Source organism: Diadema antillarum, unplaced genomic scaffold (genome assembly GCF_040938485.1).
Source record: "Diadema antillarum isolate AM-2024a unplaced genomic scaffold, OU_Dant_1.0 scf00000111, whole genome shotgun sequence".
In the NCBI taxonomy this organism is placed as follows: Eukaryota; Metazoa; Echinodermata; class Echinoidea; order Diadematoida; family Diadematidae; genus Diadema; species Diadema antillarum.
The window spans coordinates 1,423,238-1,450,889 of NW_027271000.1; the positions used below are offsets into that span (position 1 = coordinate 1,423,238).

Sequence of the window (27,652 nt, forward strand, 5' to 3'; positions counted from 1 at the left end):
GTGCAAACAGGTATTGCATAAATTGCTCTGCCATACTGAACTTTTTACCGTGACCTGAATTGTAGTAACGGGTTTTCCCACTTGCTGACGCGGTATGTGTTCTACAGAAGTTAGTGTGTCAAAAAGTAAAGATAAGGATGCGTTTTTTATTTAATAGTGTCTTTTTTGTTTTCAACAAGGAAATACATGTCAACAGAAATCGAGACGAAATTGAATGAATATGTGTGGACGTACTGTTTTCTTTCTGAAACGTTTTTGTGGTGTTTTGGAAAAAAATGAAGGAAGGCAATGTCAGACCGGGGATATGATGGTCGCATAATATTGCACACATCCCACACCGCGCGCGCGCGCACACACACACACACACACACACACACACTTTATTCCATTGCTTGTCTCCAACCATTAGATTGAAAAGTGTAAGAAGGTTCATCCTTTCCTACATAACCAAAAAATCACCAAATGTGAAATCACTTTGTTGACCCAAAGCATTTATAAAGGAACCTGCTTGAAAATTTACTATCACGTACAAGTCTAGCTGTGGATTGTTGGTTCAGATAAGTGGAAGATATAGAGACATAACGTTATGGTATCAGTAACAATTAAATACAGCCTTAATATGGCAAGGCGAAAAACAGAATAGCAGCGTGTAATACTGAACATGAATGTGGCTTTATACGTTATATGATAATAATCTTCATATGTCAGCTCTTCGCTATGATTTCCGTGTATTATTTTGTTATTGTACCTTGCTCGATCTATCAAAATGTGGCGAGACTCCAGTATGTTACCATTGCCAAGCTGCAGCACAATTCCCCCGGGCCTCCTTCCTATCATGCAGGAAGTGACATAATTTAGTCTGGATCCACCCTTGAGCTTGAAACTTAAAGGGGAATGAATTCCACATACACATTTGGATTGAGTCCAATGTACCGGTATTGTTAAAACACATCAGCCAAGACAGTTTGAGGAACATTGTATAAGTTTTTCAAATTCTTTAAAGAAAAAGCCATGGCTGGATGAGAAAGACTAGAAGAGTTTGTGACGTCATGTATATACTACGATCTAAACCGAATATGTATACATATAGGCTTAATACCATTTTAACTTCATTTCTTACCAAAAGTACATATTCCGTCGCTATGAGTCACATTATGTTAAGGGTAATAACTCATGCACACTACTTTCTAAAAGAGGTAGGCAAGTGCTCTTAAACCATGTAATTAAAGCTACGTTATTATTTTTCCTATAGGTTTTCCCGGCCAATTTCGCACTTTTGTCAGTCCATTTGATAAAAGGTTCATTCAATTTAGCGAAAATCCTCGTCACTGCACATTCTGACATTCAAAATTGCAAGGTGGTCGTTCAATTTAGCATTTCGATCATTGAAATTTGCACATGTGCCTTTCGAATTCGCAAAACGGGCATTCAAATTGGCACGTGCTCTTCAGTCATTCAAATTCGCCAGCACTGGCCGAAAGGGGTATTTCAGTAATTCAATTTCGCGTATGGGCAGTCAAATTCCAAACATGTTCATTCAAATTAACGTCATTTTATTTCTTTTTTGAAAAGGTGATAACATTTAAACGCGTATTTCTATGTGACTTTTTGTTTCATCCACCCACTATTAAGCAGTAAAAGTATCATATGTTTGACCCTAACTCGAGTTTGTTGTTCTGTAACGCCCCTTTTCTTTCATACATGTCATTTTAGGCCTACATGTACCAATACTACAGATTAACTTCATCTTCTTACAGTCATGACAGCACAAGTTAGATACAGACGTATTTCTCAGAAGACAGAAAAAGAACGATAGGAACATTTGTGACCGTGCATCAGAAAACAAACAAAAAGTCGCACCCCTTGATTTTATGTGAGGACTCAAGAAAGGTGAAATGGGTGAACCGAGACAACTTTTAGTTTTCCATATTTTCTGAAAGAGCTATTCTTCTTCTACATTATTCTTGAGTTTTGGGTCATAAATTGAATGGGAAAGTGGGTTTTCAGCAGTGTTTGTACAACCCCTTTTTGGTAGAGTATTGCGATCAAGCTTTTCTCACAGGCCCCTTTCATTTCTTGAAAATCCTTAGCACCCTCTTAACTTTAAACTCTAATAACTTTTGAACGAATAATGCTACTGCTCTGAAAGTAGGCATTTATTATGGTCAGAATGTTGTTATAAACCATGCTCAATTTCAGCTTAATTTGATAATCCCTTAATTGCTGGTGCTACAGTAGTTAACATCATGTTTTTGTTCCATTCATGGCACAGGTAGCACGGCTTAGGGAAGATTAAGCACTTGAATAGACCCTGTACTTCAGAGCCTCTTTTCTCAGTTCACACTTTCCAGAGTGTGTGCTTTCTTTTCAACATTTATATAGGTTAGGAGAATCCATTTGAATTGAGGTATACATCATTTTAAAGCTTAGAGTCTGCTCTCTTAGAATCTGCCCTTAACTAAAAATCCATATCTGGCGACCTTTTGTTTGTTTTGTGGTGCAGGGTCACATTTGATGATCATAACCTTGACTTCCTAGAACTGGCCGACACACTCGGAACTGGAAGCCTCACTAAGCACATTAAAGAAAAAAAGCTGTTGCCAAAATCTGTAAAATGAGTACGAAAACATGAAATGTAATGACGCTTGCAAAACAATGACTATGCTGAAAAAAGAAAGAAACAAAGCATAAACATGCGTGCTAAATTGACTGCAAAAGATGTTAAATTGGATGCCCAAAAATGAATTTGAAGGAACGATTGCAGCATGTCTGTGATCACGTGACTATATCATTCTAAATTGAATGAACGAATAACGAAATGGTGCTTGTTTTACGAATTTCAATTGAAAAAAAGTTAATTAGAATGAAGCTAAAAGTAATTTGAATGCTTTAATATGAATTTGAATTAAGAGATCATAAAATTGAACTACCGAACATGTCATCTACGCTACATTTTGCTAAATTGAATGCAGCAATTAGGAATTGGACTGACAAAAGTGCAAAATTGGCCGGGAAAACCTATATATATTATACTTTTTTTCTCTAATGTCGTTTTCCATACATGACGTCGAAAAGTGTTGCATACAATGTTGTTAACAACACTCCCAACACAGTAACAGAAATGTCATCGTAAGACACAGAGAAAGAAAAAAAAACCCACAAAATCACGTGTACTACATCGAGGCTATAATGAAAGCAGGTATTTACATCCATTACATATTTTCCAAGATTTCTTCAAGTAATAATTTCTTATGCATTTTAATCTGCACTCTTTTTTGTCACTTGTATTATATACCTGTAGTTGAGGGCACAACAATGAAAAAATAATAAAAGAAGTTGTGTTTAGGCTTGAAACAGTTTGAAAATTTTATTGTTTGTATTTCTCTTTCAAGTTTCCACGATTTCCATGTTTGCTCAATTATAATCATTGTATACTACAAACTTTTCTGAAATTCCTCGTATGTAATCTGTGTAAACTGTAATCAGTAATCGTTCGTTCGTTTGGTCATATTTATTTTGCGTTACAAGAATCAAAATGAATTCCATGGGTGTAACAAATCCATACAAAACAATGCAATAACAATACAAAAGTTTAGTACATAATATAAGCAGAACAAAAATCTTTGTAAAACAGTTAAATGAGGAAGAAAGATTTGCGGTGACACCATGTGTATGTAGTCCTTAATCGGATCGCTGTTTGGCAGAAGAGCCTAGAAAGAGGAGAAACGAAGAGGGAAGCGACATATGGGGGTTGTGAGGAGGGCAGAAAGTGAAGAGTGGGAGACAGTAATGGGCTAGAGGTTGAAGTTGCACTAGTGGAGACGGTAGAGAAAGGAACACAGAGAGTGGTAAGGAAGAATAGTGTGAGAATCAAGTAGGATGTTCGGACATCGTTGGAAGGGGAAAGATGAAATAGAAGGGAAGAGGAAGAGGAAGGAGTTGAATGTTGGAGAATCATGGAGATAGGAGAGAGCAGTAAAGATTCATCAAACCAAGAGAAGAAAAACGAAGTCGGCGCTCTCTCTATCTATCTCCCTTCTATCAACATATTCTCATCTCTCCTCTACTTACCCTTCCTTCGAGGGATTATTCGTCCTTTCTCCATTGATTCCGCATTCCATAGTCACACTGTTCGCCGACTTCGTTTTTCTTCTCTTGGTTTGATGAATCTTTACTGCTCTCTCCTATCTCCATGATTCTCCAACATTCAACTCCTTCCTCTTCCTCTTCCCTTCTATTTCATCTTTCCCCTTCCAACGATGTCCGAACATCCTACTTGATTCTCACACTATTCTTCCTTACCACTCTCTGTGTTCCTTTCTCTACCGTCTCCACTAGTGCAACTTCAACCTCTAGCCCATTACTGTCTCCCACTCTTCACTTTCTGCCCTCCTCACAACCCCCATATGTCGCTTCCCTCTTCGTTTCTCCTCTTTCTAGGCTCTTCTGCCAAACAGCGATCCGATTAAGGACTACATACACATGGTGTCACCGCAAATCTTTCTTCCTCATTTACTTCACCATGCAAACCTTCAAACAACACAAAAACAGTTAAAGTTGCATATGGTAGAGAAAAGGCAGTACATTTGATTTGATAAGGAAGCAGGAGACTTACAGCATAAGCATGGCTTGACTGGGATGATGGCCTCATTGAAAGATATTATAACAATGTCGTGGGTATAATCCATGTACATGGTGGTTCAACAGATGGAACCTAGAAAACAGATTCATTACTATTACGGGTTTTCTCGGATGCAAATAGAATAGGTAACACTTTAAAGATATACGCACGTACAATACACTTCAAATTATCGCGATACCAATAGTAACCTTTATGATATTTTGAAGACGATTTTACCGTGTGACAACATATTCATCTTGTAAGGTAACATGCTACGACCGTATAATCACATCAATAAACTTTGATTAATGTATAAATAAATGGAGTGGTACGCGGAAAGTTTATTACTAACAAGAGAAATTTAATATTTCAAAGTGACCTAACATCACCCCGTTTATCATGTTTTTAATGCTCTGTGTCTGAAACGAAGTCTGATCTCAATTTTAAACTGACGAGATTTTACTCTTTGAAATGCATTTTCACTCTAGGTGACTTTGATAATATGATGTAATATACCAATAAAATTTTCGTAAACCACGAAGATATAATATCTATATTTTGTTGTCAGAAATGAATATAGAATATAGTGTCATTATATAGACTTGCATGATACACATACAAGTGTAGATGTATCTGTGGTTGTGTGCCTTGTCTGGTACCGGTGGTTTCACGGTTGGGCGATCTTATATTTATATAAACTCCAAAACTACAATTACAAGATACGTTTTAATACACAACTTCTTCATAATTACACACATTCATGGATGTTACATTATGCAGCATTATACACACGATGTAGGCCTACATTACATTCTCCAGCTTGGCGAAAACCAGACTCAACCTGAAAGACTTCATCACGAATGGAGCAATTCATGATTTTGTGAGTTCATACTTAAGCCGAGAATGAAGAAAATAACACCGCACACATACTAGTTATTTTGTCTGTTTGCCAGTTAATGAAGGACATACCGTTTGGCAATGTCTGATAGTCAAAGATTGTTTTTCTCTAACTTTGCACTTTGAATAGTCGACTTACTAGTCACAAAGTTTACTATAAATATTGCTCTTCCTATTATGATAATATACCTATCAATCGGATATGAGAACATACTTAAATGTATTTATACCAAAGATTGTCTAGCAAAGTGGTCAAGTACTTTTTTTACCTTTATTGATAATCATTTTTAGATATATACATATTATAAAGCAACTTACCGAGATATCACGTTGCATTGATAAGATGAAAAAAGATAGGTCAATATGATAAAATATTATATTATATCATGATGTACGAAAGATAACATGACACAACATGACATAAAAAATACACAGCATTTCAAAGCAAATATATGGCATGATATGGGAGAACACACACGATATACGGATTTGTAATGAATTACTACATAAACAGCACAATAGATCTTACAATCAACAAGCATGTATGAAAGCATCGGTGAAGGTTCATAAGTGGAATCAACACTTGAGTAGTATTTGTGAGTTATATTGTTAATTCTCTTCATGTCGAAAAATAGTAATGTTATTGATCAGTATAGTGTTCGAATAGAAATTAATCATGGATAATGTATCACATTCAGTTGTATTAAACAATGTCTTTAAAGCTTTTGCTGTTAGACACGAGTTTGATTTGATTTTTTTTTTTTAGGGGGGGGGGGGGTTCATAAAAATCTAACGTGTTTCGACGGCACATCCGTTTGAATAAATGTTTCCACAATAACTTCGCAGTATAGTGATCAAGATCATCTTTAGTATTTCCCCAAATACAATTGAATCAAAACAGTCAAAGATACACTTATTTGAAATATGAGGGAGAAGAAAGTGGCAAAGATGTTTGATAAAAAAGTCGCCTCAGAAAAAAAAGAATATATTATATCATTGATACAAACGATAGAAAATAATGGGTATAAAGTTTAACCTTGCAGTAGACCACATTTAATGTCCAATTTTTGTGACGTGTTGGATTAAAAACGAACATGTTGTTGGCGGTTATGCAGGTGAAATAACACCAAGATAACGATTGTCCGCTTATTAATAGCATACCATAAAATCTGAATAAATATGCATTTGTGTGTCACGGTCAATCGTGTCAAATGTCTTTGATAAGTCCATGTGGATTTTATTCTGGATCTGGATCTTACTGTAGTACAGTGACTGACCTTGTGGTAATTATACGGCACCGGGTGAGAAAGGGCACTGGTACTTTAGTCAAAACGTAGATGTCTTTCCTCTATCTTCTGGTGATATAGACCTTTTGTTAACGACTTCAGTTGGGAGGTTGTTCCAAACCAGGGTTCTTTTAACCGACCAACCAACCAACCAACCAACTAACCAACCAACCAAACAAACAATCACAAACAAACAAACAAACAAACAAACAAACAAACAAACAAACAGAAAAAAAACCCCCAATACCAAAACGTCTTTTTTGATTGCTCTGTTTTGCAGTGTCTCACTGTGTAACATTTTGTATATGGTAAGCTTTCTTTTCAAAAAAGCCTCAATTATATATATTAATAATCATACATACACATATTTGCGCAATGAGTTGATTTTTTCATTTTTCCTGAACACAAAGTGATGGGAATCGATACGAGATCTTTTGATTTCCTGCATAAAATTAAAATTGGCCTGTAATCTTGCTAAGTACAGTGTGATCATCTTATGTATGTATATATATATATATATATATATATTATACATATATACATATATATATATATATATATATGTATGTATATGACTTTGCCAAGCTTAAAGGCAAAATTTACCATTTGCAGATGAAACAAAAACCCAGCATTAATGCTTTAAAATAGTTCTAGAATGTGAGTTAGGAATAAAAACAACCACTGTAAAAATTTGAATCCGTGTAAACGATGTTAAGTATTGTTGAATATACAGAATATGAACAGTAGTTATCATAAGAATGCTTCAAAACTAAACCGTCTACCGTTATGGTTTATTCAGAAAAAATACTGATATCTCCTTATATTTTAGGCTTTATTGCGAAAATTTTATATGGTAGGATGTTTTGTGATACAACAGACCTACACATATGCATAGAATGTGATATCTTGAACATTTTTAAAATCACTGGTCCCAAAGGTAAACTGGACCTTTAAGGGTAATAGGAAGTGTAACCATTGGAATTAAAACTTTAAACTAATGGAGTAACAATGTCATTAATATTTCTCATTGAATATACAACGATATATCACGTCCCGTGGATTTACTTGATATTATCTGTTTGATTGTATCAATTATTTATTATCATTATTTGGGTTTATTGAATTCTCACAAGACGTTGGTGGAATTTCGGTACAATGTGTGGTATAGTGGGATCAATATACCTGCCGAATTTGAACCTATACATTTTTAAATTAATCATTAAAATCATTTACTGTTCTATTCAGCTGTCTTGTTATTTTATAGGAGAGGATAAACAGTTTTCCATTACGACTTTATCATGTCATCCAATCTAGACTAGACAATATTTGAACTTTTCGAGGTCTTAGTGAAACTTGAAAATGTGACTTTATACATTATGTAATACACTGTGCAATCTTATATATGTTTATTTACATATCCATTTATATAAACATATGTATGTATATTATATACATTTATATACACAGGGCGTATCAAAAAAAAAAAACGTTACACTTTCAAAAGAAAATGTCTAAATTACATTTCAAAATATTTGGAAGATTTTTTCATGTTTGTGGATTCCCAATAGTCTCATCTGTCAAGTGCTATCAACAAAACAAATTTTTGTTCATGCTTGGCTGAACACTGACGCTCTTTGTCCAGAGTGAAAAATGACTTGCGCCAAATTGAAAGAAGATGGAAAATTCAGCCAGCAGTACAAATAAGTGTTCTCATTCAAACAAATTGCTCTTTTGCTGACGGTCTTGATTCTGTTATGATAGTTTAGGAATTTTCTGGCAATTTTCTGTCACGTTTTAAATGATTCCAATCACTTTAAACATGCATACAATTGTGAATGACTTATTGATTGATTGATTTTGAGATTTAATTTAGACAGTTTTTTTTTAAGTGTAACGTTCTTTTTTGTATATATATATATATATATATATACACCCACTCAGCAAAAAAAGAAAGTAAACACTTTTTCGAGATCATATTTTTCATAGAAGATTTTGATGAAAATCAATGTTTTATATACCATATTAAAGGTAATTTAATTGGCTGTTAAGCTAATAGGTTAATTAAAAAGAAAACTTTATGCATGAGTGAGTACATTCGTTTTTGTCCTCCAATGCACAAAATTAAAAATTGCAGAAATTGACATGTTCTCTTTCATTTGCAAATGCACTTCACGATAACATTGACAACAAAAGACTAGTTAAACCGCAATGAGAGACATGAATGAAATAGGGAAAATAAGTTTTTGTTCTCTTTATCTCTTTATAACCTCTAAGAAAAACAAAGTGGAAACTAAAGGGTAAAAATAAGAATTTTCCTGTCAAGTCAAACTTCAAATGACATAGGGAATAATAAGCATAAAGATGACTTAATGAGCAGAATTTCTCTATTTATTTCTTTTAGTCTAGTGATTTAAATTCCATGTGACAATTTCAAGAACCAAACATTATTTACAATTTCCTAATTTGAAAAAAAGCTCAAATTTCTACCATTTTTGTTAATTATTACTTCTCTTATTTCATTTGAATTTAGATTTGACATGAGATGTTTTATTCTCCTCCATTATTTTTAGCCTTCAAGTGTTTACTTTCTTTTTTTGCTCAGTGTATATATATGTACAGTAAGTGCAGCACATGGGAAGAATATGGTTCATTGTCGCGGTATTTTGCATCCGAAGCAAGTTAGGTCGAGAATATATTTCTCATGAATTTCCCAACAAGAAAAGAAAAACTTCGATGGCAATTGTCACATAATGTTGCTACGAAAATATGTAGAGTCTGTCACTGGTGCACAAAGCTATCTCACCACTCTTAAACTCTTGTAGATAGCACCCCCGTGCACTGCTTAGTTTATGCAGCTTAAAATCAGTGATGAAATTCTCTACGAGCTCCAAATCTTTCGTGTATCGACCGATACTGACAAGACCCTCCAAAGGTTTCACCCAGGCTACGATGACCGAATCATTTCGACAAACAGCTGGGTATGCATACACACCATTCTTCATCAAGACATTCACCTTCTTTCCCCTACTATCCAGGCATATGACATTTCTTGAATCTGTCAGTATCAAGTTTCCAGTGGTGTGAAAAGAAAATAATTGAGAAGGTAAATGTTCATCACACATTATTTCCCTGACTGCCTTACCACCCTGTGGAGTAAACACCTGGATCTTATTGGACCCCACATCACCCACGTAGATATTGTCACCTCCATCAACAGTGAGACCACTCGGCCACCACTTCTTCGTCGTCTGGAACTCGACATCGAGCTTCTCCCACTGTGAAGTGTACAGTGACATCTTGCCTTCTCTATCAAGTACGACACATCGACCATCAGACAGGAATTCATTTCTTGCAACGTTGACATCCTTCAGCACCGTCTCCTGTAACTCGCCATTTGGAGAGTAGACATAGATTCCACCTTCGGACATTCCCACCGCCATCCTACCGTCTGGTTCAGCACTCATACAGCTCGTGTTACCTTCAGGAAAGTCACACGACATTGGGTCTTTCATTGTAGGGAGATGTGCTTCTGCTTTCAGTTCCCACGTGTAGCCTTCAAACTCTTCAAGAAGCAGTTCATTGACCTTCAGCTGTTTACGGAATGAAATCTTCTGAGCTCGTTCGGTCACACCTCTCGGTGATTGGTCGTCAGGATCATCTCGTCCCAGAATGCTCTCCAAGTTCTCGCACAGCGTGTCGTGTGCTAACAAGGCTTCCTTCTCTAGTGGTACCTTCATACCGTTACTCACAAGCTCTTCAATTGTGTTTATGTGACTGATTATTTTGCGACTCTCTTGCTCCATCACTTGTAATTCTTTTTCGAACTTCTCAGACCATTGTTCGACTTGACATTTCAGCGCCCTTTGCCTCTCTGACAATAGTTCCATGTACTCATTGTATGCCTTGTCGATGTCACCTTTGACCTTTTCCATCCAATCCGTTAGTTTATTACGTTGTGACTCTATGGACTGTATGTATTTTTCAACAATTGTTCTCTTTATTTTTGTTCTTGTTTTTAAGTCGTTGATGTTTTCCATTATTTTTTCTTCATGGATAGATGCCTCAACCATTTCATGCCCCTCTTTCGATTGCTCCAAATTCCCGCATCGAAAGCAAACATACTCGCGACATCCCTGACAGAAATACTCCCTATTTTTGTCAGGGTGTTTCTTACACTTTTGTCGCCTCTTTAGCGGAACTTTTCCTGACATCACGTCCTCCATTGTCACAACTGCATGGTCAGAGAACCATTGCCAGTTAGAATGGTCATGCTCACAAGATTTACACATATTAGCCCCACAGTCCCGACAAAAGGACACAGCTGGTAGTTTTTCTTTCTTCTCACAAACTGTACAAGGTGGATCCTTGGCTTTCACTTCGTCCACGAGAGAATTCATTGGTACGTTTGTTTGTAACTTGCCCACATCTCCACTGGGTACGGGCGTGTCTTTTCTGCATACAGTGCATGATATAGTTTGTTGGTTGGACTGAGTTTGAAAGACACGTGATAGGCAGTCTTTACAGAATGTGTGGAAACATGTCAGTGATTTGGGTTGTTTGAAAATTGTCAGACAGATAGGACACTCCAGATTCTTGCTGCTGATTTGATGAAACACATCCATGGTGTTTGTCTGAATACAAGAAACACAAACATGAATCGGTGAGGACATCAGATCTTATAGTATTTGCAGGATTAGGACCTTTGTTCAAAAAAGGAAGAAGAAAGGTTGAAGGCTATGCGTCTTTAGTTATCTTTACATTTGTAAACAGTATTATGTATCAAGACTCATTGAACGTACGTGTGTGAATACCATGATTTGTTTATTTACACTTAAGATCCAGGATTTATATCATTTTAATATCGGGTCATTTATGAATCAATTAAACTCAGGTGGTCTCCCTGATGTGTTTTCTTCGATGTTTGTCAAAAATACTGAAGTTCATTCTTACCCTACTAGACAAAAAGATTCTTTTCATCTTTCTCCTGTACGAACCGTATCTGCTTTAAAAACAATAACCACAGGACCTAAATTTTGGAATCCAGTTGGATAGAGAAATAATCCAATCTCAGTCTCTTTAATCATTTAAACATAAACTAAAGTAGTTTTTCTGAATTCATATCTATAGCTATTCTTCAATCCTCCTCGATATTCTCTGTTCATACTTCACATTACTGACATTATCGATTATGTAACATGTGCCTCGCTCGTGATTTCTGTATTATCTCCTGAACTTCCTTTGTACACATTTGGTATCTCTGCTATTGTACACTGCATCTGACTTGTACCTCGCTCGGGTGATCACGCAACACTCAAGAAGTCTGTGCCGGCTTCTATGTCGATTCCTCATATTTCACATGTTTTATTGTCTTATAAGCTGTACGTGACAATTCATCCAGGCTTTTGTATTGTGATGTTTATGTTTTATGTATTTGTTGAAATGTGGAATATGGAACAATAAAAAACAAACAAAACAAACAATTTACTAATCATGCTTTACTTCCGGGCTCGGTTTTGATAGTGATAGCGCCCGTATTGTGGTACAGGTGTGCTTGGAAATTGAAGATATGGATATACTTTTTCAGTTTAGTTTTATTGTTTTTTGAAAGGGAATCAACACATCAAGGAAAAATCTAGATGGAATTGAACAATTATGTAAACGTAATGCTTCGTCATCAGCAGTTCTTGTGGAGTTTTAGGTTGGTTGAAAAGTGTCAGACAGATACGACACTTGAAATTCTGGCTGCTGATTCGATAAAACGTTTTCCTGATTATTGTCTACATACCAAAAACAATAACAAAAAGCCGTAAAGAAAAAAAAATATGTATCAGCGTAGTTAGGGCCTAAGATCTAAATAATCATCAAAAACACAGTATATTTGCACGCTATGCATGTTCTAGACCCTTTGCATGTGCTAAACAACGTAGTAACAAGGCCTTATCAACAAAATTGTGTGCATTCCGTGATTCGTATGCTTACCGAGTGTCCTGTACTTCCGGGTTCAGTTTTGCCAACTTATATTTGGCTCCTCCAAAGTGCATTCAATTGAAGAAATCACAACCTGTTTTCCGTTAAAAAACTCGTTGAGGACGAGTCCCGAGTATACTCAGGCAGGTGTCCATGGGTTAAGTTGCTAAAACGGTGCGAACGTAAAATAGATTTTAAGACCTTCGACGAGTATGAAGAAAGAAAGTGGATTCATTACCAAACATCCACAAAATGGGGGGATGGTGTAAACAGGTATTGCACAATTTGCACTTTCATATTGTACTTTTTACCGTGAGCGAATACATTTATAGTAACGGGTTTTCCCCACACGCTGTCGCAGTGTTAGCTGTCCAGAAGTCAGTTAATGTTTAAAATTAGGATGCGCATTTTGGGTAAGTTTTTGTTTTTTGGAAAGAAAATAGGCTACACGTCAAAAAAAAATCGAGACGAAATCGAATGAATATGTCGACGTACTGCTTTCTTCCTAAATTGTTTCTTTTTTGTGTGTGATGTCTTACGACCAAACAAACAAAACAAAAATATATGGAGGAAAACAATGTCGGAACGAAGAAATGTGGGTCTCATGATATTGTTAACCCCCCCCCCCCCACACACACACACACACACACCACACATTTGATTCCATTGCTTGTCTCAAAACAATACATTGACGTATGAGAAGGTTCACCCATCCGAAAATACCATAAATGTGAATTCACTTTGTTGACTTCAAGCATTTATAAAGGGGTCTACCTGAAAATCTATTATCATGTAAAAAATCAACCATGGATTTTATAATGTTTGGTTCAAAAAAGTGGAAGGTAACAGAACATTTTGATACCAATAAGAATCGAGCTTTGATATGGCATGGCATAAAACTGAATAGAAGCGTTTTGATTCTGAAAATAAATTTGGCCTTTTAATTTATGTATGATAGTAATCTTCATATGTCAGCTGTTCGCTATGATTTCCGTGAACTATTTTGTTATTGTACAGAGACTTTAATAGTATGTAACCATTGCCAAGCTGCAGCACGATTCCCCCGGGCCTCCTTCCCATCCTGCAGGAAGTGACATAATTTAGTCTGGATCCACCCTTGAGCTTGAAACTTAAAGGGGAATGAATTCCACATACACATTTGGATTGAGTCCAATGTACCGGTATAGGTAAAACACATCAGCCAAGACAGTTTGAGGAGAATCGTATAAGATTTTCAAAATTTTTAAAGATATAGCCATGGCTGGATCAGAAAGACTAGATGAGTTTGTGACGTCATATATGTACTACGATATAAACAAAATATACATGTAGGCTTAATTCCACTTTAATTTCGTAATTACTTTTTTTTTTTACCAAAAGCACATATTCCGTCGCTTCAAGTCACTGACATTATGTTAAGGATAATAACTCATGCACACTACTTTCTGACAGAGATAAGGCAAAATCCCTTAAGTCATGTAAATAAAGCTAGGTTATTATTTTTGCTATATATTTCCTTTCTTGTCGTTTGCCATACATGACGTCGAAAATTGTTGTATATAATGTTGTAAACAACCCTTTCCAAAAACAGTAACAGAAATGTCATCGTAAGACGCAGAGAAAGAAAACAAAAGACGAAAGGCCGTGTACCATTTCGAAGCTATAATGAAAGCAGTTACTTATATCCATTACATATTTTCCAAGATTTATTTAAGTAATAATTTCTTAGGTCTTTTAATATGCGCTCTAATTTTGCGACTTGTGTTATATATCTGGAGCACGTTGCATAAAAGTTACAATTATGGTAACTTTGCCATCCAATGGTAACTTCCATGGAATTTCTTGATTTTGTTTGGCTGTTGATAAGTATTGTTACCATGGTAGTTACCATTGGATGGTAAAGTTACTATAATTGTAACTTTTATGCAACTGGCCCCTGTAGTTCAGTTCAGTTCAGTTCAGTTTTTATTTCTGCATTTCAAAATCAATACAAATCAACAAATCAACAAAATACTTACATAGTCATTTACACAGCTAATATTCGTAACGTTTGGATCTTACATACATTTTCTTTTTTTTCAAGAACGAATATCATATATGAAAGGAAGCAATAGGAAATGATAAAAATGAAATGCAGGGGACCATCATCATAAGCTAAGCTTGACGAGGAAGATGGCCCCAGGTAAAGAGATACATAAAGAAAATCTTGCCACTCACTGAGTGGGGGGTAATTGTGCGAAGGGCACAATAAAGAGATACATAAAAAAAAATTCTTGCCACTCACTGAGTGGGAAGTAATTGTGCGAAGGACGTGCGGTGCAGTGCGGTGTGCATTGTGTTGGGATGAATCTTGGTTTGTACGTTGAGTGTTATTTTGTGTGTCAGTGTGATGAGGTGAATGTTACTTCAGTTATGGCCGTGAACTCATTGTTTAGGGTGTTTGTTGACCAGGTGGTATGAATATTTATGTGTCAGAAGTATACTGGATTATGAGGGTGTTTTTTAGTTCTCGTTTGAAAATGTTCAACGACGTACATTGTTTTAAATTAGGGGGTAAAGAATTCCAAATATCTGGTCCATTATGTTTTAATGATTTTTCAGCTAAAATGATTCTGGGGTTTTCGAGATGGTAATCGGACGACTGACGTGTTGGATATGAATGAACGGTGGAATTTGGAGTGAAGAAGCCATCAAAAATTTTTGGAAGACAATTAAATGTATATTTATACATAAAAACAGCAGTTTGAAAGGTGTGAAGATCCTCAATTTTCAATGTTTTTAGTTGACGAAATGGGGGATTGCATGGGGATAAGTAACGGGAATTGGTAATCAAACGTATAGCACGTTTTTGGAGGGTAAGAACTGGATTAATTTTAGTTGAGCCACAGTTTCCCCAAACGATATTGTAGTATGTGATATGTGGTAAGATCAATGCATTATATAGAATAGTCAGGGAATTTTGAGAAATGAAGTTTTTCAGTCGATATAAAATTCCTACAGTTCTTGAGACAGACGTGTGGATATTATGAATGTGATCGTTCCAAGTTAAACTCGAGTCAATTGTGATTCCTAAAAATTTGATAGATCTTACTTCAGTTAAGGATAATCCATCAATATTAATATTATAACTGCTGTTAATGTTCTGTGAAGCAGTAGGTTTGAAACGTATAAAATTTGTTTTAGAGACATTAAGGGATAATTTATTACATATAAACCATTGGGAGACTTTGTCTATTTCCGTGTTCAGAGTATTAAACAGTGTTTCGAGGTTCTCATGGGAGTAAAAAATAGTATCATCCGCAAAAAGTATAAATTTAAGAGTTTTTGATGTATTTATTATATCATTGATATATACAAGGAACAGTAGGGGGCCAAGAATTGATCCCTGGGGAACACCACATACAATATTCGAATTCGGAGATTTAGATGACTTAAATAGTACATATTGCTTTCTGTTGGATAAATAATCAATAATCCAAGAAAGTGCTAAACCACGAATACCATATCTTTTTAATTTGTAAATTAATATATCATGATCTATGGTATCAAAAGCCTTTGATAAATCCATGAAAATTCCTATAAAATGTTTTTTATTTGCAAAAGATTCAGTAATCTTATCTAACAATTGAATTATAGCTAAATCGGTGGAATGGCCCTTTCTAAATCCAAATTGATTAAGTATAAGTAGGTCATTTACATGAAGAAAAATATACAGGCGTTTATGAATAATTTTTTCCAGAATTTTAGAAATACTAGGTAATAATGATATTGGTCTATAATTTGTTAAAAGAGAAGGGTCGTCTTTTCTTTTGAAAATTGGAATTACTTTCGCAATTTTTAATGAGTTTGGGCATATTCCAGAAGACAGTGAAAGATTGAAAATGTAAGATAAAGGTGTGGTTATTTGTTTGATGATTTTCTTCAGTATATAAACACTTATTTCATCATGGCCACTAGATCTACTTGGCTTTAATCTGTTAACAATCTCCAGTATTTCTTCCTCATCTGTTGGGGTAAAGAAAAGGGATTTGTCGCAGTTTGGTGGAAGAAATTCAGTAAAGTTTGAATGAACATGTTTGTTTTTTTATTTTTGAAGCTAATTGGGGGCCAATATTTACGAAGTATGAGTTAAAAGCATCAGATATTTCATCAGGGTTTGTGAGTTCTTTGTTATCATTATAAAAAACGGACGATGTTTCCTTATTATTTTTACCTGTTATTTCATATATAGTTTCCCATAGGCCATTTACGTTATCCTTTTGATTATCAAACTTATCGGAATAATACATTTTACGAGAAATACGAATCAAGTTACTGAGTATACGTCTATACTTTTTGTAATCTGTAAAATGTTTTGTATTGTGGGTATTAATCGCCAGTTTATACAATTTATTACGGGTTTTTATTGAATTGATGATTCCCTTTGTAATCCAGGGATGTTTGTTCTTTCTACGTGTTTTTTTCTTAACTAAAGGAATGTTTTTTCGATAATGATAGTTGATAATAATAGTTGATGGCACAACCATGATAAAAAATAAAAGAAGATATGTTTGGGTTTGAAACAATGTTTCCTTTAATGTCTGTATTTCTCTTTCGAGTTTCCACGATTTCCACGTTTCCTCAATTCTGTTGTACTATAAACTTTCCTAAAATTCCTCGCATGTGATCTGTGTAAACTGTAATCAGTAATCGTTCGTTCGTTAGTTTGGTCATATTTATTTTGGGTCTAAAATCAAATCAGAACGAATGACATGGGTTTGACAAATTGAAACAAAACAATATAATAACAATACAAAAGTGTAGTATATAATTTAAGCAGAACAAATTAAAATCTCTGTAAAACATTAAACTTATAGTTGCATAATATGGTAGAGAAAAGGCAGTACATTTGATTCTATGAGGAAGCAGGAGACTTTCAGCATAAGCATGGCTTGATATGGATGATGGCCTTTAGGTAACACTTTAAAGATATACGCACGTACAATAAACTTCAAAATATTGCGATACCAAAAATCACATTTATGTTGTTTTACGATCAAACCATGTGACAAATATTCGTCGCGTACGGTAACTCTCTACGACCGCATAATCACACGCATAACTGGAGTGGTACACGGAGAGTTCATTACTAACATGGAAAATATAAAGATTATTTCAAAGTGATCTAACATCACCCCATTAATAGTGGTCTGGGACTGTAATGAAGTTTAATCTCAATCTTAAACTGACGAGATTTTACTCTTTAAAATGCGTGTTCACTTTACGTGACTTTAATGATATGTTGTAATATAACAATAATAATATAACAAACATATACCAAAAAGATGATAATATCTTTAATTCCTTTGTCAGATATGAATATATAATATCACACACATAATACACACACACATAGGCGTACCTGTGGTTTTGTGCCTTGTCTGCTACCGGCGATTTCGAGATAAACCACTATTACAAGATACGTTTTAACACAGTGCTACTTCATGGTTGCACACATTCATGGATGTTACACCATGCATCGTTATACACACGATGTAGGCCTACATTAGATTCCCCAGCTAAGCGAAAACCAGACTCAACCTGAAAGACTTGATCACGAATGGAGCAATTCATGATTTTGTGAGTTCATAAGTACTGAAAGCCGAGAATTATAAAATACGCCGCACATAATAGTTATTCTGTCTGTTTCCCGGTTAAGCAAGAACATACCTAATGACAATGTCTAATAGTCACAGATTGTTTGTCTCTGACTCTGCACTTTGAATAGTTGACTGGCTAGTCACAAAGTATACTATAAATACTGCTTTACCTAAGCCTTCTACCAAATTTTGATTATGCTCAAGGAATTGAGTATATGAATATAAGAACGACCCAAGTCCAATTTTTGGCCAAATTCAGTTTGACATGGGAAATTGTAGCTTATGCATGGACTCATCTTGTGTGTAAATGATAAATCCTTATTACCCCCGGAAGTGCCTGAAATGAATGAGTTAAATCTTATATTAATGTAAGAATGAAGGACTTGGGTCATTCTTACATTCATATAATAGCGCCCTCTCTCATCCTTCTCCCATCTCTATAGCAGAATATCATGTATATGAATCAAAGAACGACCCAAGCCCACCACACAAAATGGCCTCTCCACAATTAATGTAAATGTTAATTGTCATACTAATATATGTTCTAATTTGTATATACAATGTTGCCTTTCCATCACAGTTAAATAGAATATTATTGAACAAATAAAAAAGATATGAAGTTTTTTTTTTAGTTTACTCGAAATGATCCTCCATGGACTTGGGTCGTTCTTATATTCATATACTCAATTTACTTTCCAGCGCACTTGATGTCACCATGATTTCATCTCCATGCAACAGATTCTGGTACTGGTACAGTATTTTTGGCACCTGGGGGCGCTGTAAATAATGCAGGTGACGACGTGTTCGTGTTGTTTTCATCTTCTTCCTCTTTTACTCATTTGATTTAATGAGTATGAATGATTAAAACAAAAGACATAAAAGATAAAGGGTGCTTCATTGATTCACTAAGTTGTCATCCATAAACTAAACTTATTTTGAATGCATTCATATCCATGGTTATCTATTCCCCTATTAGAATCTAGTTAAGAGCTTTCCAATGTATCTGTTTTCTTATTACATGTACATAATCATTTTAATACCTGATATCCACTGTGTACACATTAGTTGTTGCTATGTCTGGCAAAGCTTTCCGCTCAGTGGGAACAACATTTGTTCAAAAGATTTGAATGTATTGGTGAACCGATCGATCTCTTTGATTATACTATGACTATACTCTTCGATCTGATATGAGAAAATACTAAGATTTAATTATACCCAAGATTGTAATGCAAAGTGGTCAAGTACAGTTTAGGGCTAATTATTTTTAGATATTATACATCATGAAGCAACAAAGACACCAAATTGCATTGATAAGATGAGAGGAGATAGGACCATACGATATAATATGGTATAATGTACGACAGATAAAATGACACAACATGAGATATCATAGTATTTCATAGCAAAATATAGCATATGGGAGAACATACATGACATACCGAGTTGTAATGTATTATTACATAATCAAAACAACAGACCTCACAATCAACAGGCATGCATGAAACTTAAAGCAAGCATCGATTTATGTTCATAACTCTAATCAGCATGTGAGTAGTATTTTTGAGTTATATCAATCATACTTTTCATGTCGAAAATGGTAATGTTCTTGATCAGTACAGGGTTTCAATAGAAATTAATCATAAACAATGTATCACATTCAGTCGTATTTGACAATGTCTTCATAGCTTTCCAGTTTCGAGTTTGATTTTATTTATTTATTTCTTTCTTTCTTTCTTTTTTTTTGGGGGGGGGGGGTGAGGTGATTAAAATCAAACATGTATCGACGGCACATCCCTTTGAACAAAAATCTCCACAATAACTTCACAGTATAGTGATCAAGATAATCTTTAGTGTTTCCCCAAATACAATTAAATCAAAACAGTCAAAGACACTTATTTCCTGTTTGAGAAAAAAAAAAGAAAATGAAAAAAGGATACTTGATAGAGAAGTCACCGTAGGAAAAACAAATCTGCGCAAAATTGTGGAAGAATTTATTATATTATTGATGTAAAGGATAGACAATAGTAAGTACAAAGTTTAGCCTTGTGGTAGGCCACATTTGATGTCTATTTTTTGTGAGGTATTGGAATGAAAATGAACATAATGTTGGTGGTATATGCATGCTTGCCCAATTACTAGTATATCATAAATTCTTTATGATTTATTCATTAAACTATATAAACACATTCATGATAATGGAACGCTTGCAATAAAACAAAATCCAATTACTAGTAAGATATCATTACGAATTTTCAGTGTTCCAGAAAAACTGATTTATTCGTTTTATGATCCGAAACTTAAGAATACTGAACTGCTCTTTCTACAGTAAACCTGTAGTCACGAGTGAGTCGAAAATCACTTAACTCGAAACACGATTTTTCCCTTGTATTTTCTCATGACTACGAGAGTCACGAAGTGAAACATTCAGTCCCTTTTGTACAAAATACACGTAGTTTACAACGCGAAGAAGATTTGTCTGGCATTCTCATTACATTTAGAGGAGAACAAAAAAATCGGCATGCAATGCAGGCAAGCATGCACAACCGTACCGCTCTCGATGTCGAATACATACACATGTATACATGTATACACACAGCAATCGTGCACAAAAAAAGCCAGACTCCTTGGTCAACCAACTGCTTTAGTATTTTAGTGACAGGCCAAGTGGGCGGAGCTTGTTTGTGCGTGCCCGGCTGCGTTTTTTTTTTTGGGGTCTTTTCGTTGGGTTAGGGTTTTTGGTTATGGTTATGGTTAGGGTTAGGGTTAGGGTTGGGGTTAGGGTTAGGGTTAGGGTTAGGGTTAGGGTTTGATGGTTAGGGTTAGGATTAGGATTAGGGTTAGGTTTAGGGATAGGGTCCCCGAAATTTTTAGTTTCCCCCAATCTGTGCCGTCTAAAAAAAAACGCTGCCCGGGGCTGTATAGTTTTGTAAGGTGGGACTGGGAGAGTGTTTGTCTCAGGGTAGGTTGACAGAGATTACTATGTTGATATAGCACATTTGCCACATTAAGCAGAATTCTCAGAACTGTTTCCAGACACAAAATGTTCTGCATTATCTTCAAAAAGACAAATTTAATTTGCACGCACGCACACACACCATTCGTACTTAATACATGATCCGAAAAAAAAAACTTAAGAATTTCACTTAATACGCTGTAGAGACTGCTCGAGGTTTACTGTATATATTTAAGAAAAACTTGAGGTTTACTAGGTTTATCCATTTCACCTATCTTGAGACCTCATACAAAATTGGGGTGTGCGACTTTCTGACAGTCACAAGAAAAAAACTGATAAATTTGAACCTACGTTTGAAATAAAAAAAAACTCTATAAAAATCATTGTGAGAACTGTTCTATTTGGGTATTCGGTTGTTCTTTTTTTTTCCTACGCGATAAATTCACAGCTTTCCATAAAGAGTATATATCATGTCATTCAATATAGACTATCAATGATTGAACTTTTCAAGGGCTAGATGGAACTTAAAAATGTGACTATGATTATCTATGTGACGAATCACATTTAGATATATGTATATACATATATATATATATATATATATATAATATGTATATATATATATATATATATATATATAAACATATTTACACTTGTATCTTATTTTTCTTCTGCCCTTCTCTTGTTTTTGTCTTGTTTCTGCAAAGTGGTTGCTTATTGTTATGTTCACGTACCAAGCCCTGACACAGACCTGTAAAAGGGTCGAAAGCTTAGCATCATTAAAGGCAATAAGTGAACTACTGCAACGTCCTCTAGCTCTTTCTTCGTCACGACTACTTGTATACAATGTATCACCCATCACTTACGTGGCCAAGCCAACTTCACGTTACACATTCATTTATATATATTATTTGTATATGTACAATGTGTGAAACATATGCAAAGATTATGTAAACCTTATGGTACATTGCTGTGGTATTTGAAAGCAAGTGTGGTCAACTGTTCAAAAGATACTTCTCATAAATTCGCAAACAAGAAAAAGAAAATCTTCGGTGGTAATTGTCACCTAATGTTGCCTTGAAATATGTAGATTCTCACAGAGGTGCCGAAGGCTATCTCACCACTCTGAAGTTCATGTAGAGAATGACTCCATCCATGTACTTCAAAATCAGTTATGAGATTCTCAACGTGTTCTAAATCTTTTGTGTATCTATCGATGCTGACAAGATGCTGACAACCTGTGCGTGGATTTCACCAGTTCCAACTTCATCCAGGCTACGATGACCGTATCATCTCGACAAACAGCTGGGCAGGCAGACATACCCCCATTCTCCAAAATAATCCTCGTCTTTCCCCTGACTATCCAGGCACGCGACTATTTCTCCCGCTGGCAATATCAGGTTTCCCGTGGATTGAAAAGAGAGCATACCTATAGCTAAGTTAAATTCATATCACACATTATTTCCCTCACTGCCTCACCCCCCTGTGGAGTGAATACATGGATCCTTCTGGGCCACCTATAACCCACATAGATATTATCACTTCCATCGACAGTGAGACCAATAAGTGAGTGCCAACCATCAATCTTGAACTCGACGTTGAGCTTCTTCCACTGTGAAGTATACATCATCAGCTTGTTTCCATTATCATAATATCATACGACACACCGACCATCAGACAGGAATGCGATTCTCCTGGTCTTGACATCGTACAGTACCGTCTCCTGAAACTCGCCACTAGAGGAGTAGAGCGAGATTCCTTTACCGGCATCCTGTCCAATGGCTATCCTACCGTCTGGTACAGCAGTCATGAACTCAATGGCGCTGCGGTTAGGGGTAAGGGGCTCTACGTCTGCTTTCAGATCCCACGGATGCCCTTCCATATTTCCAAGACAAAGGTCATCGACCTTTACGTGTTTTCTGAATGAAATCCTCTGAGCTCGTTCTGTCACACCTCTCGGTGATTGGTCATTAGGTTCATCTCGACCAAGAATGCTCTCTAAGTTCTTGCAGAGCGTGTCATGTGCTAATATGGCGTCTTGCTCTAGCGGCACTTTCTGACCGTTACCTATCAGCCCGTCAAAAGCGTTGATCTGAGTGATTGTTTGGAGACTCTCTTCCGCCATGACTTGTAATTCTTTTTCGAAGTTTTGAAACCATCGTCCGACTTGACATTTGAGCGCCTTTTGCCTCTCTGATAATAGTTTCATGCATTCATTGTACGTCTCGTCGATGTCATCGTTGAGCTTTCGCATCAAATCTGTTAGTTTCTTTCGTTGTGATTGTATGGACTCGAGATATTTTTCTGCGGTTGCTTTCTTTGATGATGTTCTTTTCTTCAAGTCCTTGGTATCTGTCATTACTTTCTCCTCTTGGATAGATGCCTCTACCAGTCCATGGTTATAGTGGTCCAACATCCCGCAGCGAAAGCAGACATACTCCTGACATCCGTGACAGAAATACTCTTTATATTTGTTAGGATGTGTCTTGCATTTCCGTCGTGTCTTCAGCGGAATTTTTCCTGATACCATGTCCTTCATGGTCACCACTGCGTGGTTAGAGACCCGTTTCCAGTTTGAATGGTCCTTTTCACATGATGTACACATATAATCCTCACAGTCCTGACAGTAGGACACGGCTAGCGGGTTTTCTTCCGTGTCACATACTGAGCATGTTGGACTCTTGGTTTTCACTTCGTCCACCAGAGAACTCAAAGGTATGTTTGTTTGTAGCTTATCCACATCTCCACTTGGAACATTTATTCCTTTCCTGCACACAGGGCATGTTACAATGTTTTGGAACGACGTAGTTTGAAAGACACGTTCCAGGCAATCTTTACAGAAGGTGTGAGAACATGACAGTAATTTGGGCTGGTTGAAAAGTGTCAGACAGATAGGACATTCCAGATTCTGGCTGCTGATTTGATGAAACGTTGCCATTGTGTTTATCTGAATAAAATGAAAATAAACATAAAGCAGTAATAAAGACATTTCTAATAGTTTCTACAGGATTAGGAAGAAAATGTTAAACATGAAACGAGATTAAAGGCTATGCGTATTTAGGTATCCTATTAATTTGTGTTTTTTTTTAAAGTAACAGGGCTCATTTAACGTATCTGTGTGATTAGCGTGAATTTTATGTTTACTAAGTATATTTTTCTTCAGGGTTCAGATTTGCTGACTTTTATCTGGCTCCTGCAATGTGTATTACGTTTGAAGATATCACTACTTCCTTGTCTCGATGGTACGAACGCAAAATATATGGAAAAAGGTATTACTTTGAAGACCCTAATTGCGAGTATTAGGAAAGAAATTGGATTCATTACGAAGCACCAACAAAATGGCGGGATGGTGTAACAACGACTTATTGGCGTATCACCCTGGGCATATTAAAGGCATAATTTACCATTTGCAGATGAAACAAAAACCAAGCATTAATGCTTAAAATAGGTTTAAAATGTGAGTTAGGGATAGAAACAACCAGTGTAAAAATTTGAATCCGTATAATCGATGTAAGTATTGTTAAATACACAAAATATGAAGAATGGTTAAAATAAGAATGCTTCCAGACTAAACTATCTACAGTTATGGTTTATTGAGAAAAATACTGCTATGGTTTATTGAGAAAAATACTGATATCTCTTTATATTTTAGGCTTTATTGCGAAAATGTTATATGGTAGGATGTTTTGTGATACAACAGACCTACACATATGCATCAAATGTGATATTTTGAATTTTTTTAAAATCACTGCTCCCAAAGAAAGGTAAACTGGACCTGTAACGTTTCACATGCAGTGACCTGACTGTATAATGGATTTGGTCATCAGTTGCTCGCCCTCAGATGATGGGAGAGGGCGACCAAATCCATTAATGAAGTGAGGATGGTGTCAGGATGAATAGTGAGAGCCAAGATGTGGCTGTGAGTTATTTGTTATAAATAAAGTAAAGGGTGTGCCCACATGCTGACGCAAAAGTATACGTTGGGGCAAATCAAATCAATTGTGATAATACCGCCGCGATTGGGTAAAAGTGTCCTTGGATAAGGATGTCTTTTAAATTCATTTTTGTATTTCTTAGTTCTTTTCTGATAGGGAATCAACGCAAACGGTGCATGAAGGAAAATCTAGACGGAATGCAACGACTATGTATACAACCTGCTTTGTGTTAATAGTTTTTTGTGAAGTGTTAAGTTGATTGAAAAGTGTCAGACAGAAACGACACTTTGGAATTCTGGCTGCTGCCTTGATGAAATGTTCTCATAGCGTTCGTCTGAATACAACAATCAAAAGGGCAAATCGGTAAATACCAAAGAGAGAAAGAGAGTGAGAGAGAGAGAGAGAGAGAGAGAGATTAGTGTCAGCAGGATTTTAGGGCCTACGACTTAAATGGTAGTCGCCAAAAAAGCAGATTGAGAGCTATTTGCACACTCATTTAAATGCGTTTTTCAAATTGTAGTTACAAGGACTAATCAACAATTTCGTATGCTTCGTATGCTTACCAAGTATACTCTCCTTCCGGGTCTGGTTTTGCTGACTTATATTTGGCTCCTCAAATATGCGTTCAGTTGGAGAAATCACGACCTGTTTTCCGTTAAGTTGCAACGCTGGTGCGAACGTAAAACAGATTGAAAGTTGTCTTACTTTTAAGATCCGCGATGAGTATCAAGAAAAAAAGTGGAATCATTACGAAACACCCACAAAATGACGGGATGGTGCAAACAGGTATTGCTTAATTTGCACTTTCACTTTGAACATTTTGCCGTGACCTGATATTCATTATTCATAGTAGCGGGTTTTCCCCACATGCTCATGCGACATTACGCTGTCCAGAACTAAAAATGCCTTATTGTGATTGATACTGATACTGTCCTCTGTAGGTAAATGTGTGCTTTGTAAGTTTAGAATTAGAGTCCACATTTTGGTTGAGTTTTCTTGTTCTTTGAAAAGGAAATAAACATATGAAGAGTTTGTTTGCAAAAACCGATAAGTCCATTTTTCAAGATTTTGAAGTACGGTCTCTGTCATAACGTACAAAATAATGCCTTTTAGAGATATTGGCCACTACATATAAAGGTACATTTTTGAATTTATGGTCAAAAGAAGCAAACATTTTCTTGTTGTTCTCTATATTTTTCTTGACCTTTAATCGCAAATATCTCCATTTGGCAAATATGGACTTTTTTTTTGTTTTTGCGAACAAATTCTTCATATTGACAAAAATTTAGAGGAGATCGAAGAGTGTCGATGTATTGATTTGTTTTCGAAGTCTTTGTTGTGTGTTATAGATGGGAAATGGGGGGGGGGGTTAAAATGACGGACGGAAGAAATGTGGGTCTACTAATTTACCCTAACACACATACACGCACACACACATACGCACACACACACAACAAGTTCTAAGTATAATAATTGTTCGATTATCTGTGTGAAAAACGTTAGAAGGAAATATAAGCCAGATCACGCCTTCACGAAATACCAAAAAATATGAAATCAACTGCTGACTTCAAACATGTATTAAGGGGCATGCCTGGATATCTACAGTACTATCCCGTACAAAATCAACCGTGGATTGTGTAATTTATGGTTTAGAAAACAGGAAGGTATAAAGACAGAAACGAATACTACCAGTGAGAATCAAGCCTTGGTATGGCAAGGCATGAAACTGAAAAGAAACGTTTCAGTGCTAAACATGATTAAGGCCTCAAACGTTACGTATAATAATAGTCGTCATTCGTTGTACTTTCAGTGTACCAATTGTATATTGTCAATTTTTCAAAGTGTGGGGAAGCTGATACAGCGAGACTATGATATGTTACTATTGGCAATCAGTAACACAATTGCTCCGGGCCTCCTTCCTATCATGCAGGAAGTGACATAATTTAGTCTGGATGCACCCTTGAGCTTGAAACTTAAAGGGGAAAGAATCCCAAATACACATGCGGATTGAGTGGATATACCAATACTGGTAAAACATATCAGCCAAGTTTGTGGCAAATCGGATAATTTGTTGAAAAGTTATGAATTTTTATAGCTTCGGTGCATCCATCGTTGGATGAGAAAGCTACTAGATTTCGTGACTTTAACAACTATTTAAAAGAATATAAATACAATTCCACAAATTTCATTTCTCACACATTCCATCGACATGTTACTGACACTATGCTAGGGATAATACGTCATCGTGCATTCTGAAAGAGGTAAGTCAAGTGCTCTTTCCAAAAGCTTCATGTAGAAAAGTAATGATATGTTTATATACTATTTTTTATATTTTTTATTATCGCTTTCCATAG

The 27,652-nt window shown here is 35.8% G+C and overlaps 1 protein-coding gene across 1 annotated transcript; it reads right to left on the reverse strand.

The window, feature by feature from the left end:
* Nucleotides 1–23,017: 23,017 nt before the first annotated feature.
* On the reverse strand, nucleotides 23,018–24,301 carry LOC139719503 (tripartite motif-containing protein 2-like). The gene has a single exon (XM_071630920.1). The coding sequence runs from the start codon at nucleotides 24,299–24,301 to the stop codon at nucleotides 23,018–23,020; it is 1,284 nt and encodes a 427-aa protein (XP_071487021.1).
* Nucleotides 24,302–27,652: the final 3,351 nt, after the last annotated feature.